The sequence below is a fragment of the Toxorhynchites rutilus genome, chromosome 3 (assembly GCF_029784135.1).
Source record: "Toxorhynchites rutilus septentrionalis strain SRP chromosome 3, ASM2978413v1, whole genome shotgun sequence".
In the NCBI taxonomy this organism is placed as follows: domain Eukaryota; kingdom Metazoa; phylum Arthropoda; class Insecta; order Diptera; family Culicidae; genus Toxorhynchites; species Toxorhynchites rutilus.
In genome coordinates this window covers 30,489,308-30,502,861 of record NC_073746.1, presented here as the reverse complement: position 1 = coordinate 30,502,861, position 13,554 = coordinate 30,489,308, and the positions used below count along the sequence as shown (strand labels likewise).

The window sequence follows — 13,554 nt, the reverse complement described above, 5'->3', positions numbered from 1 at the left end:
GTGAATGCGATGCGGGCTCGCTTGCGAGAAAGCTCTTTTGTTTACGAATGCAGAAATCAAATGCAAACCGCCAGGACCTAAGGCGGCGGTGACACTGGATGCAGAAAAGTGGTCGTACGAATTGTATGCAATAGTGAAAGGAAACAACCACATTGAGTTGTATTGGTGTGGTTACATTGCTTCCCCCTCGCTTCGTTCGAATTCGTCAGCTTCTATCGAACAAAATTGTTTGTGTCTATTCGAACAATCAAATTTTCGTGCGTACTCCTATCCAAAGTAACCTTAGCCTAACATAGTAATGCGAACGCGAAACTGTGTGTGGAGAAATATATATATATATATATATATATATATATATATATATATATATATATAGAAATATCTTCACAACCTAACTCATCGAACAAAACTTAAAATTGAGTTGTTGAGAGAGAAAGTAACCAAATGCCACTGAAAAAATGTTTCATTTGCTGTACCTTCAATTTAGATTTTCGACTGAAGCTTTTTTGAGAAAAAATCAATTTATTATCAAATTGAATATCTTACAATTCAACTGTTTACAGAATGAAGATGTGTTATCATATCTGGCATCCTTGTGCTGGGTTGTTTACATGTGGAATGAAGTGGAATGAAACAACAGAAAACGAAAATATCTGTTTTCAAATTTTCGTGTTGGATGAAATCTCTTCTGTGGTATGTTGTCACAGTAGTGAAATAGTTTGAGCACAAGAATAAGAATCTTCGAAAAACGAAATTATAAAATGTTTTGTTACTTTTTTAATAAACTCTTCGAATTGACCTTGTACAAAAAACTCTCACGAGTTGAACTTTAAACTTAGGGACCTCGGATGCGTCTCAATCGATTCTTGAGGGTTTTCTGGTCCCAAATCGCGAAAAAACTCAAAATCGAAAAATTTATCCTAGGCCCCCTTTTTTCCCGGACGATTACATATGATGCACTTCTTCGAGTTATAACGGGTATTTCAATAGGGACGCTACAAAAGTAGACCGATAGGAACAGCAAACGACGCCATATTTTTTCCCGCTCTCTTGACATTTCTCTTCAGTAAGGTTTGCGATTTCATAATGGAAAGATATACGATCCGAATTTTGCGAAAAGATCTTGGTCTGCATGCTTACAAGTTCAAATCAACGCAAGAACTGAAGTTGTTTGACCACCAGAAGCGTCGTATGTTCGTGAATTGGGCTTTGCAACAACTTGAAAATGAACCGGATTTTCATCGAAAAATCATCTTCATCAATGAGGCTCATTTCTGGCTGAATGGTTTCGTCAAGAAGCAAAATATGCGTTATTGGTCAGGAAGTAATCCACACGTACTCCATGAGTCACCATTTTATCCTGAAAAAAACACGGTTTGGTGCGGTTTATGGTCCGGTGGTGTCGTTAGGCCGTACTTCTTTCGTGATTATCAAGACCGGCACGTTACTGTGAATGGGAATCGCTACTGCTCAATGATAACCGAATATTTTTGGCCCGAATTGGATGAGATGAACTTGGACAATATGTGGTTTCAACAGGACGGCGCCACAAGCCACACAGCGTATTTTACAAACGATTTAATGAAAACCAAGTTTGGTGAGGGTGTTATCTCACGAAATGGCCCAATCACTTGGCCGCCTAGCTCGTGCGATTTGACGCCGTAATGCTATTTCCTGTGGAGCTACGTCAGGTCTATGGTTTATGCCAACAAGTCAGCGACGATTGATAAACTTCGTACGAATATCGAACGTGAAATTGCAGCATTATCGGCCGATTTATGCTAGAAAACCGTCGAAAATTGGGTTCAGCGTCTGGACTTCTGCAAGCGTGCCCGTGGTGGCCATGCAAAAGAAATCGAGTTCCATACATAATGGCATCAAATGTACTTTCACATGAATAAAGAATTCAATTGATATCCAAAACCGTTTTTGTTTTATTTAAAAAAACTTTAATAGTGATCTTATTGAAAAACCCGATATATATCTACTATGAATAGAATAAATTCAGACATATGTGAACGCTGGTGAATTTATTACTGATGAGAAATCACTAAAGTTGGAGGCAGTTCTATTTCAGGTGAACAAATTGTAGTATTATTAGCCAAATCACAGGTCACAGGCAAAACCACGCAACATTATCTATAACTCTATCATGCGACAACCGCACCACGCTCGCGAGACAAGCCACCGAGAGGACTGTCAACACCAATGGCATCGGCGGCTAGGCCACCGTGATTGGGCAGCCATAGAAAGGATAAACAAAGAACAGCTGGCAACAGGCATGAGTGTAAATGATTGCGGCTTGCGCATTGTATGCGAGTGTTGTTTGGAAGGAAAGGCGTCTCGCTTTCCTTTCCCCGAAGTCAATGAACCGAAGTCAACAAGCGTGCTTGATATTGTGCACACAGATCTCTGTGGACCGATGTTAAACGTTACACCAAGTGGAAATAAATATGTTTTGAACCTTGTTGATGATTTCAGTAGATTTACCGTTACGTATCTTTTGAAAAATAAATGGGAGGCGGCAAAGTCTATTATGGCATACGTGCGATGGGTAGACAATTATTTCGGGCGTAAACCATGCGTCATTCGTTCAGATGGCGGTGGCGAGTTTAATAAGAAGGAGTTGCGTAAGTTTTATCAAGCCAAAGGGATACAGCCACAGTTCAGTACACCATATTCCCCCCAGCAGAATGGTGTGGCTGAGCGAAAAAATAGGAGCCTTTCCGAGATGGCAACATGCTTGCTGCTCGACGCGGGACTGGAGAAACGGTATTGGGGAGAGGCAATACGAACTGCCACGTATCTACAAAACAGGTTACCATCCAGATCAGTGAAAAAGACGCCATATGAATTATGGTGGGGACGCAAACCAGACTTAAAACATTTGCGTGTGTTTGGTAGCGAGGCTTACGTGCACGTGCCGTCTGTCAAGAGGACCAAAATGGATAGCAAAGCGAAGAAGTTAACCTTCGTTGGCTACTCAATGGAACACAAAGGGTACAGATTTTTGGATCGTGAAACCGATCAAATCACGATCAGCCGTGATGCAAGGTTCATCGAATTGAATAATGGGACTTCGTCGGTGGATCTGCCGATAGCGTTACCGGGTTCATCTGAAAGGAAGAAACCCGATGATAAAGACCAGCGTGAAAATGATCAGGAAATCCAGCTGCTGCCAATAATGGAGGAAAAGGAAGAAGAAACGTCTAGTAGTAATGAAGAATTCGATGATGCGGAAGAAGATGAATCACCCGGATTGCGTTCGGGAGTTCGTTCGACCAGAGGAGTGATGCCGAAACATTATGAAGATTTTGTCGTAGATTTCGCTGCGGGGATTGCAGCCTGTGCAACGAAAGAGCCAGCGAATTACCGAGAAGCAATGAAGACGATTGAGTGGCGGAATGCCATGGAAGAAGAGTTGGCGTCACATGCTAAGAATCAGACATGGCAACTCGTACAATTACCACCAAACAAGAAAATAGTTGGTTCAAGGTGGGTTTTTAAGATCAAACGCGGTGAGAACAATAAGATCGTAAAATATAAAGCCAGTCTAGTAGCGCAAGGGTACAACCAATCGTTTGGGGAAGACTTCGACCAGGTATTTGCACCTGTTGTGAGCCATGTAACGTTACGCACTTTTTTGGTGGTGGCTTCGAATCAGAAACTTGTTGTACGACATCTAGACGTCAAAACGGCGTACCTTTACGGATCATTAGAAGAATAAGTTTTTATGCAACAGCCCCCAGGATACAGAGTAGCGGGTCAGGAGGAGCTGGTTTGTATGCTCAAGCGAAGCATATATGGGTTACGCCAGTCAGCGAGATGCTGGAATAGGAGACTAAATGAAGCCTTGATGAGGCGAGGATTCGTACAATCCAAAACGGATCCTTGTTTGTACATCCGAAACAATAACGGTGTTAAAATGTACCTATTAGTCTACGTTGATGATTACCTCCTGGGATCGTCGATTGAGGAGGAGATTCATCGGATTTGCGAGAGCCTTAGTGAAGAGTTCGAGATTACCTGTCTTGGTGGAGTTCGTCATTTCTTAGGTATGGAATTTCAGCAAGAATATGGTGTCTATCAGATCAGCCTTTCGAACTACATCGACAATCTTATCGAGAAGTATGGAGTGCGAGACGCAAAGACAGCAAGATCACCGATGGATATTGGTTATCCGAAGCAAAAAGAACAAGGCAAACTGTTCGAAGATGCTACTAAGTACCGCAGCCTAATTGGAGGACAGTTATACATCTCCGTGAATGCACGGCCGGACATTGCTGCATGTACGGCTATCTTGGGAAGAAAAGTGAGTGCTCCCAGTGAATCAGATTGGACTGCTGCGAAAAGGGTCTTGAGATACCTTAAAGGAACGAAGCATTATGAATTACAGCTGGGCGGAAACCAGGATCAACAACTAGCCGGTTATTCAGATGCCGATTGGGCTGGCGACATCGATACCAGCGTCTGGATTCGTACTTTCGTTCGGTGGAGGAGTTATTTCGTGGACAAGTCGTCGACAAGCCAGTGTCACCCTATCGAGTATGGAAGCTGAATATGTGGCCCTGAGTGAGACTTGCGTGGAAATACTATGGATGAGGAAGCTTTGTGACTTCAATGTAAAACAGGATACTTCAACGGTTATAAAAGAGGACAACCCAAGCTGTTTGGCGTTCGTAAAGACAGAAAGGTCGAGCTGCCGCTCTAAACACATTGACACCAGAGAACGGTTTATCCAGGAACTTTGTGACAAGAAAGAGATCGTTCTGGAGTACTGCCCTACAGCCGATATGCTTACGGATCTATTGACGAAGCCTTTAGGACCCTTCAAGCACCAGAAGTTTTGCGACATTATCGGTTTCCAGAAGAAATGTGAATAGGCTGTTCATTGAGGAGGAGTATCGGAATACAATGATCACCTCTTCACCATTTACACACCTTGGCTTAACCTTGGTGTTTCCATGCCTGACACATCACCCCTCGTAGATAGAGAAAAATCATTCCATAACAAACGTTTAACGAAGCAAGTTCGTTCGTGTACATTTCTCTTCAATTCAATAAAATAGTTAGTTAAATTATTTTCGCGTGTGTAATTCTCTGTACCGAATTCCGAATGCTGTATTCCGCTGTGATGTTCTCTCTGTCCACCGGTCAAAAAATACCCCCGACTTGCATGTGTATTTGAAAAGCGGATTCCCACAGGTACATTGGTGCCTATTCTGTATTCCGACGGATTTCTATTTCGTTCGAAAGTGATATTTCGATCGTTTTCGAATTTACCATTCCCTATTCCAATCGTTTTGCTCGTTTCGAACGAAAGTGTTACAAAATTTCGAATATGCATCGATCTGTCAAAAACCGATAAACAAAAAGAAACACCGTATTAAATAGCGGCGAGTGCGAGTTGAATTTCAGTTAATTTTTGATTCTAAGAGAAATTTGTGAGAAAATTTTCTCGTTCAATGGATTCCGTTTTGTTACCGATTTTGGCGGAGCAAGAAGAAATTGGAATGCCTTGCTACCATCGGCGAAACCACCGAAAATCAACCGACTTCATGAAACTTTCTGATGAAGCGTAAGTATCCGTCTCAAAAATCCCATGTTTGTTTCTCTTATTGATTAATTTTGCCCTTATTCAGATTCATCAAAAGTTTTCGTCTAAGTAAGGAAGCTTTTCGGTACGTTTTAGAGGAAATTGAGAACTGCCTTACCACAAGGAAAGGTGGTCTATCCACGGAGGTGAAACTCGCAGCATGTTTGCGATTCTTTGCTGAAGGAAATTATCAACATGGAGCAGGGCAAGATTATCACATTGCCATAGCACAGCCCACATTTTCCAAGGTGCTGACTGAAATGCTTAACATTCTGGAGCGGACACTGTGTAAGAAATGGATTTCCCTAAATATGACGGAAGACGAACAGCGGCGTGCTAAACTACACTTCTATCAGAAAACATCAATTCCGGGTGTTATTATGTGTTTGGATGGAACCCACGTAAAAATTATTCCACCTAAGCTGAATCGAAATTTGTTTTTTAATCGGAAGGGATTTTATAGTCTCAACGTTCTGATTGTAAGTACTATTAGTATTTGAATTAACAAATCAATGAACAAATACTCTTTTTTATCAACATAGGTTTGTGACGATCAGCAAAGGATTCGTTTCGTTGATCCTACCTTCCAGGGATCTAATCATGACTCTCATATATGGCGTGTAAGCCCTGCAAGAACTCACTTTGAGCAGCTTCACCAAAATGGTGAAGTTAATACTAAGATTCTAGGTAATGTTCAACTACAATATTTTAGTATACTTGTATGTACTGTGTGATAAAATATTTTCAGGTGATGCTGGTTATCCATCGGAACCTTGGTTAGTAACGCCATTCAGAGCAGCGGAGGAAGGGAGTTTGGAGCGATTTTAATCGCAGGCATGCCTTGGGTCGTGCTATCGTCGAGCGGACAATCGGTTTACTAAAAAATCGGTTTAGATGCATCCTTGGCGCGAGACAACTTCACTACAATCCTACTAAATGCGCTCAAATTATAAATGTATGCTGTGCACTTCACAATATATGCTTAGAATTTGGTCGTTCTCAGTAGTTATAATATGTTATGCAGCTGTTTACATAATAAACTTTTGTTTAAATTAATATTTATGACTGTTAAATTTCATCTAACTTGTTTGCAAATGCTCAAATAAATAACAACCACCGGAAAAGGAAGTGTCTTCCTTACTTAACTATGGTTTCGGCAGAATTATTTACTCTTATTCCTGCCAACACTTTGAGAACATGTCATTATCGATTTCTCGTAAGCAGGCCAAGTATTCAAATAACCATTATTAATACTTTTTGCGTTGTTTTAACCCCTTGCTGTACGATTTAATTTCCAACAGCACGGCCCAAAACGAGCACTTCGAGTCGTTCCGCTACTCTGCTGAGTGTGGGTATCTAACATGGGTGCCCTATGATGAGCAAATACATGTTGTGTTTAAAATAAAAACGAAGGAGTTATTACTACGTACTAACTCGTTCGTTTTTATTTTAATTATAATATTCAAATTATATTTTATATTTTTAGCTCATTCAATTTTTTTTTAAATAACGGAAATTTTATAATCTTCAGTTGTCGGTATCCTCATCATATGCCTGAAGCTATGTAATTATTTCACATCGAGAAACAACGAGTGAAGTTCAATGTTGTACGTGAAGGGGTTAAGGAAGTTCCATAAACTATAGGCGAAATTCGTGAATTTTAAAAAAGTTTATATAATTTTGATGCTATTCCAAACAAACTTCAAAGAAAAAATTAAGTAAGATTTTTCTTCCATGGAAAGATATAAAAATACGATTAGAACTTTTTTTCATTTTTTTATACTTGAGTTACAATATAAAGATAAAAAATCAGATCACTGATATTTTGAAACATTATTCTAATGTTCTGAAATATACGCAATCTGCGTTTCAAGGATTTGTCGCTATTGATTTCTCCAGCGCGATCTTCTCCATCTCGTGGTTATGTCGTTTTTGTTCACTCAGATGTTCTTTGAGTGTGGCATCCACGAAAAGAATCGCTCGAGCTGATTGGCGCTGATAATGAACCAGATCACTCAAATTCTTGTTTGTGTTTTTTAACAGGGATTTCACATTGGTGTGAAATTTGTTTTGTTGCTCGACTTGCAGCTCTAATAGCCTCGTGGTAGAAGGTCTGGATTTTTTCGGCTGAGAGGGCTGGAAGTGAATGGTATTATTGATACCGTCACACTCGTCGGAAGTACCATAATATATAAAATTTTCCTGGTCTGCAGCTTGAGGTTCACCCGAAGGCGAACCCAACTGTGTTCCATGAGATGAGGTACCCGGGATTCCTTCCACGGTCGCAAGTAACCCAGTTAGTAGAACTGCCTGCTCCTCCAGCTCGGACAAATTGATAATTTTATTGGGTCCTCCACCTGTCGCCCTCTGCTCCCGTTTGTTGTGAGCGAGTTTTCGCTTTAATCCGGACTTATAGTCCGCCCAAACCTACACAGAAAACCAGGGCAAAAATAAGACTATAAACATATGTTTCGGATTCGTTTTAGTATATACCTTTTTCCATCCACTTCCATCGCGAATAGGCGGTCCCAAACTATTGACTTCTGCCGCCAGATCATCCCAGTAGGGTCCGGAATTTCCTCGGGAGAAACCCTTTGCTATGTCCGGCTCTTGCTCCAGAAGCAGCACAATCCGCTCGAACTGATTTTTAGTGGTTGTTTTGTTTTTGTTTTTTTCCCTGTTGAACGTTAAAATTAATTTAAAGAAAAAAATGATTAAAAATTAGCTTACATTTTTGCAGTTCACCGCTCATCCGCTGCGGAAATTATTCACTCCTTCATAAACAAAGTGGGTTTGACGTTTGGTTTGATTCGAATGAAAGATGTTCGAAAACAAAACAGTCCGAACGAAAGGTATTCGAATTTGAAAACACCTCGAACGAAACAGGGAATGGAATTTACCAAGTCGTTCGAAATATTTCGAATCGATTGAAATACAGAATAGACACCATTGATTTTGAAGTCTGTGTTGGGGGAACCGTAAATCGGGCCAATTGAAAATTGGCAGTTATGGCGGGAAGATAACGCTTGACATTTCACAGTTATTCAATTATTTATATCGTAAAAGATAACATTTTATTAATTGTAACAGACGCGTGGAAATATTTCCTATCAGTTGATGCAAACATCTTTCCGATCTATTAAGAAACGTTCGAGCTATAAGCATTCGAAATCTTTAATTTTTTCCTGCAGGTTTTCATTTAATCCCCATATTCTCCGGCTAAACGTAGTCCCACGTCAAGAGGTGATTGTTCGCTTGAATAAAAAAAGACTTGTAATTTGTAGCGAAAACAATTCGGTGCTCAGAAGAAAGGAAAGGGACTTCATGGTCGTTAGTTCACCGGGAGTATTGAAACGAAAAATAGAAGTTCGTAGGTGCATTTCCAAGGCGTCAAACACCGTATTTATCTTTCTTGTTGAGGAAGCGTCAAACTGAAGCCCGAAAGGATCCCATGACAAGACCCTGTAATATCCATTTTGCTCCGATTGTCCCAACACAATTGCTTTTCTTTCATTGCGAATCAGAAGTTAGATCTTGCATAGAAATATTTTATACAAGTACCTATGCTATGTGTTTGATTTGACTCTTCCATGCTTTAATTTTTCTCAATTTTAAAGTAACATTTCAATTAAATCTACAATCTATCAAAGAGAAAAATCAATGATAGCTAACTACAAAAAGCAATTTCCGCTCAAACTTTATTCTGCAAATTTTGGACTACAAGTTTACTAGTTATTTACTATCTCCAATTTAGCCACAACCTGGTTTGTCTCAGGAAGTACTTTTGTGCGAATATCAGTCAACCGTACGCCGTTTTCTGCACGAATACCATCCAATGGAACCGTCTGAATGACTTTTGCACTCTCTCGAGTAGACTCGCTGGGAATACCAATTTCTCCTTGAAGCGGCTCGGAATCAGCATGAGTGCAAACATGGGCACTCAATTGCTCGTCTCCTTCGAACGACCGAAAGCACGTGGTACAACTGAACGCCTCTTCTTTGAACATATGCAATTTGAGATGCAACCGAAGACCCGAAGCTTGATTGAATATTTTGAAACAAACCGTGCAACGGTACGGTTTGCTGAGACCGTCCTTCAGCTGCCTCGTCGCCGTTTCCGGGTCGATAATAATTTCACGATTACGTTTTCTGAACTTTGAGTTTGTATGTTTTTGCTTGTGCAGATCCAGTTGATCTATCCGATCGAAACTTTTGGAACAAAAGTTGCATTTGTACGCTTTCTGCAGAGAATTATTCGAATCGTGACTCTTCAGATGTAGCCCCAACTTTCGTTCGCAGGAGAAGTATTTTTGGCAAATCTCACAAGTAGCAGCTTGCAGTGGATTTTTGTGATTAGCCTCGTGTGATTTCAACCCGGCAGCGGTTGAAAACTCCTTCAAACAGATCGAACATTTGTGCTTTTTGGTTTTTGTGTGCGTTGCGATATGTCTTTCCAAATGATGGTTGTCGTAGAAACTCTTGGAGCAAATTTCACAGGTGAAATTCCGTTCACCGCGATGACGCTTTTCGTGGGCCTTCATGTTGGACAGATTCATAAATGCTTTCTCGCATACGCCACATTTGTATGGCTTCTCGCCGGTGTGAAGCCGCCGGTGTTTCGTCAGATTACATGCCTGGTTGAAACGCTTCGAACAGAATTCGCACTGGAAAGGTTGGTCGTTCACGTGGGAACGCTGTAAAAGGGAATCGAGTGTTAATGAGCAATCCTACTGATTCAACTGTAATAAAATATCAGACACCTACGGCATGCGAGAGAAGATGAGATTTACAAATAAATCTTTTATCACATTTGTCACAAGCAAATGGTTTCTCCCCGGTATGCTTCCTCATGTGATAAACTAAGTTATTGCTTTGTGAAAACGATCTATCACAATCCGGACATTTATATTTCTTTTGCTCACTGTGCATTCTCATGTGATCTTTCATGTAAGCAACACTTTTACCACAAATTTCACACTTGGAAGGCTTCTTGATTACACCAAAAGGAACTTCCACCTTGCGTCGACCTGGTCTATTTTCCGTTGCAGGCATATCGTCACTTTCTCCAAACTCGGAGTGGTTATCATCTTGACTATCGTCAATATTATCATCACCATCCGCTTTTGTATCAGCCAACCTCTGATCAGGATCTTCATGTGTGACTGCAGGAGGACACTCTGCGTCTTCCTTTCTAGTGGAATCAATCCCATTCGACTTATCTTTTTCCACCTGTTCCTTCCCAAGAATGTTTGGTATGTGAACTTCTCGGATATGGGCGTTTTTATCCTCGATTTCGCACACGTTATCAACATAGATTTCTTTGGCATCATTGTCGTTTTTGGAAACACTCATGGGATCAATACAATTGAATGGATCATCTTCGGGACCCGTGCAGCTGGTCACTCTCTCAACGACGTATTCCTTGCAGCGGGGTTGAAAAGTATCATCGAACTGGTCTATCCTGCTGCGACAAAATTCGCAAATAGGAGATATTATCCCACACACAGGTTTGACCTACGGTAATACAAGCACCAGATTCAATCTAACCTACTAGTTATACATACGTTTTTTAATGACTATACCGTTACGTTTGTGCATTTGAATATCTTGCTCAATAATCGTTCGTCATCTTCGTTACAGAACATAGATTCCATCGCACCGTTCGTCCCTTCGCATATTTTGCATGCCAGTTTCTGTTTCTCGAAGGGGCTGCAATGGAATCATTCGATAACATAAACAAGTTATAGCAATTCTTTGTATTTCAAGTACATACCAAACCGAACATTTGATTAAACTCATTTTACGCGATGAATTAATAATCAACTCATACAGAAACGATAGGAATCAACGAATTGTGCAGTGTTTGTTTTTGTTTTGTTTGTTTTGATCTCTCCAGTCACAGCTTGGCAGAATTCGAATGCTGTCAATCCACGAATTAAAATACGATACAGGGTGAGGTGTCCGTACGCTTCAGAATCCATCTCCAGCTTTCAACTTATTGTATTCATTTTAGCATGGAAAATTAAGGCCGTTTACACATTAAGCCAAAACGCAAATGCAACGTAACAAATGACGAAAATCAGGAATTTCTGAGATCTCGTACAACATGTAAAAGAGACAGTGTGCTTTGCGCTGTCCAGTCTAGTATCGCGCATAGAGATGGGCAAATCAACTCATCATGGTTAGCGACTCAGAGCCGATTCAAGTTAGCTGATCATTTGGAACAGCCCTTCATCTTAGTTGTATTTTGTAGTTGTACACACAATTGCATCTGAAACGTGAAAATCATGAAAGCAAAAAATAAACGAATTGAATTTGTAATCATACACAAACTTAGACTGATATGAATTCTTATAAATAATATACAACAAATATTGCGTGCTGAAATGAAACATAGAATGGAGGTGATCTGGCGTAGTGGTACCATCTGTACCTCTCATGCTAAAGGTCACGAGTTGATTTTCACACCCGACATTCTTTAAACATGGAAGTAAAGTGACGAACCAGCCAAATGTGTTGAAAGTCACTATAACACAAAAAAATGAAAAAAAATCAAACTTAGAAGATGTTTAGGAGTTGCTGAGTTCAAACATCAGAAGAGCAAGGAGTACCACAATGAAATTCATTCAGAAATATAAGCCAAAACAACGTTTTGAGATAAAAATACCGAGAGAATTTTTCCTGTCTTCGACGATACGAGTGTTTCCATATTGATAGCGACCGGCGATAGCGTTTGCTTGAAAAACTATGTAAGATTACCAATACGACGAGTCTTTCTTAATCTGTGATAAATGGATTGTTCCGAAAAATGATTCGTTGATTGATAAATATTGTAGGTAAGAAGCATCTGTTACTCATCAGATATATTCGCCTTCTATCCATATTCTCAGCGATAACATGAGATATTCCATTATTTGCTCTTCTCACATTGAAAACAAATTTCTCCCAAATTAAAAAATAGTCACTAAAGGTTATCTGAGAGTTTTGAAGGTACAATATTGCATCTGCTAATGGTTTGAAAGCCTGAATAAAACTCTCCAGGAAGTTCCACATATTATCGTCAATGAACTGGTCCGCTTCGACAGTTAAATTCAAAACCGCATTCGACCGCATTGTCTTCGTAGCCACATTGGTTGCGCGTTCGCTTACTCAGCGATCGATCGTGAGTTCAAAACTCAGGGCCCTCAATAGATCATCTTGATGAACAGAAGGAATACTGTAACGCCTAAAATGGTTACTGTGTAATGTAAAATTTATAGATACGATAAAACGTGTACACGATTAAAATCCATCTCTGTTACAGCTGAAATGCTGATGAGCCTAAATATATAAACAAATGGGATAAAAAAAAGAATTATTCAAGAATATCAAGTACAAATATTTGGTAGCACTGACAAGGTCCGATGAATGGATTCATGCACTGAGTAAGGGGCACGATCGTCAAATTAGCTCTTAGCATTTCTTCTGTAGGAGCCTTGAACCACTGCGACCATTAGTTTGATTTATTGCAGTGACTATTTGTGTTTCCATTTACTTTATGTCATTTTTGTCATGTCTTTGTCTCGAGTAGAAATTTTCCAAGAAAAAACTTTTTCCTAATTTTTTTTTCAAGTCTATAGGAAAAAGCTTCTTTTGGAAAACTTCTACTATCGGCTTCGAGAAAGGTGGGAGCTTCGCCGCCGATGCCGTCCGGTCGCTAGCTGGATGATCGGTCAATCGTGAATGAAGCGAATATATATTGTTCCACCAGACTCACAGATCTTCGGTGGAAATGTGCATCTGGACTAGGATCGGACGATCTTTATAAAAAGAACTATCTTGATCGATTCGATTTTGAAAACAACGTAGGGATAGATTCATTGATTGAATCGCTGCCAGAGAATCGATTTTTGCCGAATCGACCTTTCGGCTGGATTTGATATCACCGTTTAGTTTGGTGATACTGGTTGCAGTGCATC

General features: G+C 40.1%; 4 protein-coding genes across 4 annotated transcripts; 2 read left to right on the top strand and 2 right to left on the bottom strand.

Moving 5' to 3' along the window:
- The first annotated feature begins 3,856 nt into the window (after window positions 1–3,856).
- On the top strand, window positions 3,857–4,558 carry LOC129772989 (uncharacterized). The gene has a single exon (XM_055776539.1). The coding sequence runs from the start codon at window positions 3,857–3,859 to the stop codon at window positions 4,556–4,558; it is 702 nt and encodes a 233-aa protein (XP_055632514.1).
- Window positions 4,559–5,238: 680 nt separating this feature from the next.
- Window positions 5,239–6,573, top strand: LOC129778248 (putative nuclease HARBI1). The gene is made up of 4 exons (XM_055785026.1): window positions 5,239–5,578; window positions 5,643–6,075; window positions 6,139–6,283; window positions 6,345–6,573. The coding sequence occupies exons 1-4, from the start codon at window positions 5,466–5,468 to the stop codon at window positions 6,422–6,424; spliced, it is 771 nt and encodes a 256-aa protein (XP_055641001.1). The 5' UTR covers window positions 5,239–5,465; the 3' UTR covers window positions 6,425–6,573.
- An 892-nt stretch (window positions 6,574–7,465) lies between these two features.
- On the bottom strand, window positions 7,466–8,449 carry LOC129772988 (uncharacterized). The gene is made up of 3 exons (XM_055776538.1): window positions 8,327–8,449; window positions 8,090–8,273; window positions 7,466–8,023 (listed from the first exon to the last, which is right to left on the bottom strand). Coding segments are annotated over exons 1-3 (744 nt in total). The 5' UTR covers window positions 8,329–8,449.
- A 734-nt stretch (window positions 8,450–9,183) lies between these two features.
- On the bottom strand, window positions 9,184–11,490 carry LOC129777089 (zinc finger protein 678-like). Its single transcript, XM_055783152.1, has 4 exons — window positions 11,370–11,490; window positions 11,179–11,305; window positions 10,361–11,110; window positions 9,184–10,290 (listed from the first exon to the last, which is right to left on the bottom strand). The coding sequence occupies exons 1-4, from the start codon at window positions 11,393–11,395 to the stop codon at window positions 9,325–9,327; spliced, it is 1,869 nt and encodes a 622-aa protein (XP_055639127.1). The 5' UTR covers window positions 11,396–11,490; the 3' UTR covers window positions 9,184–9,324.
- Window positions 11,491–13,554: the final 2,064 nt, after the last annotated feature.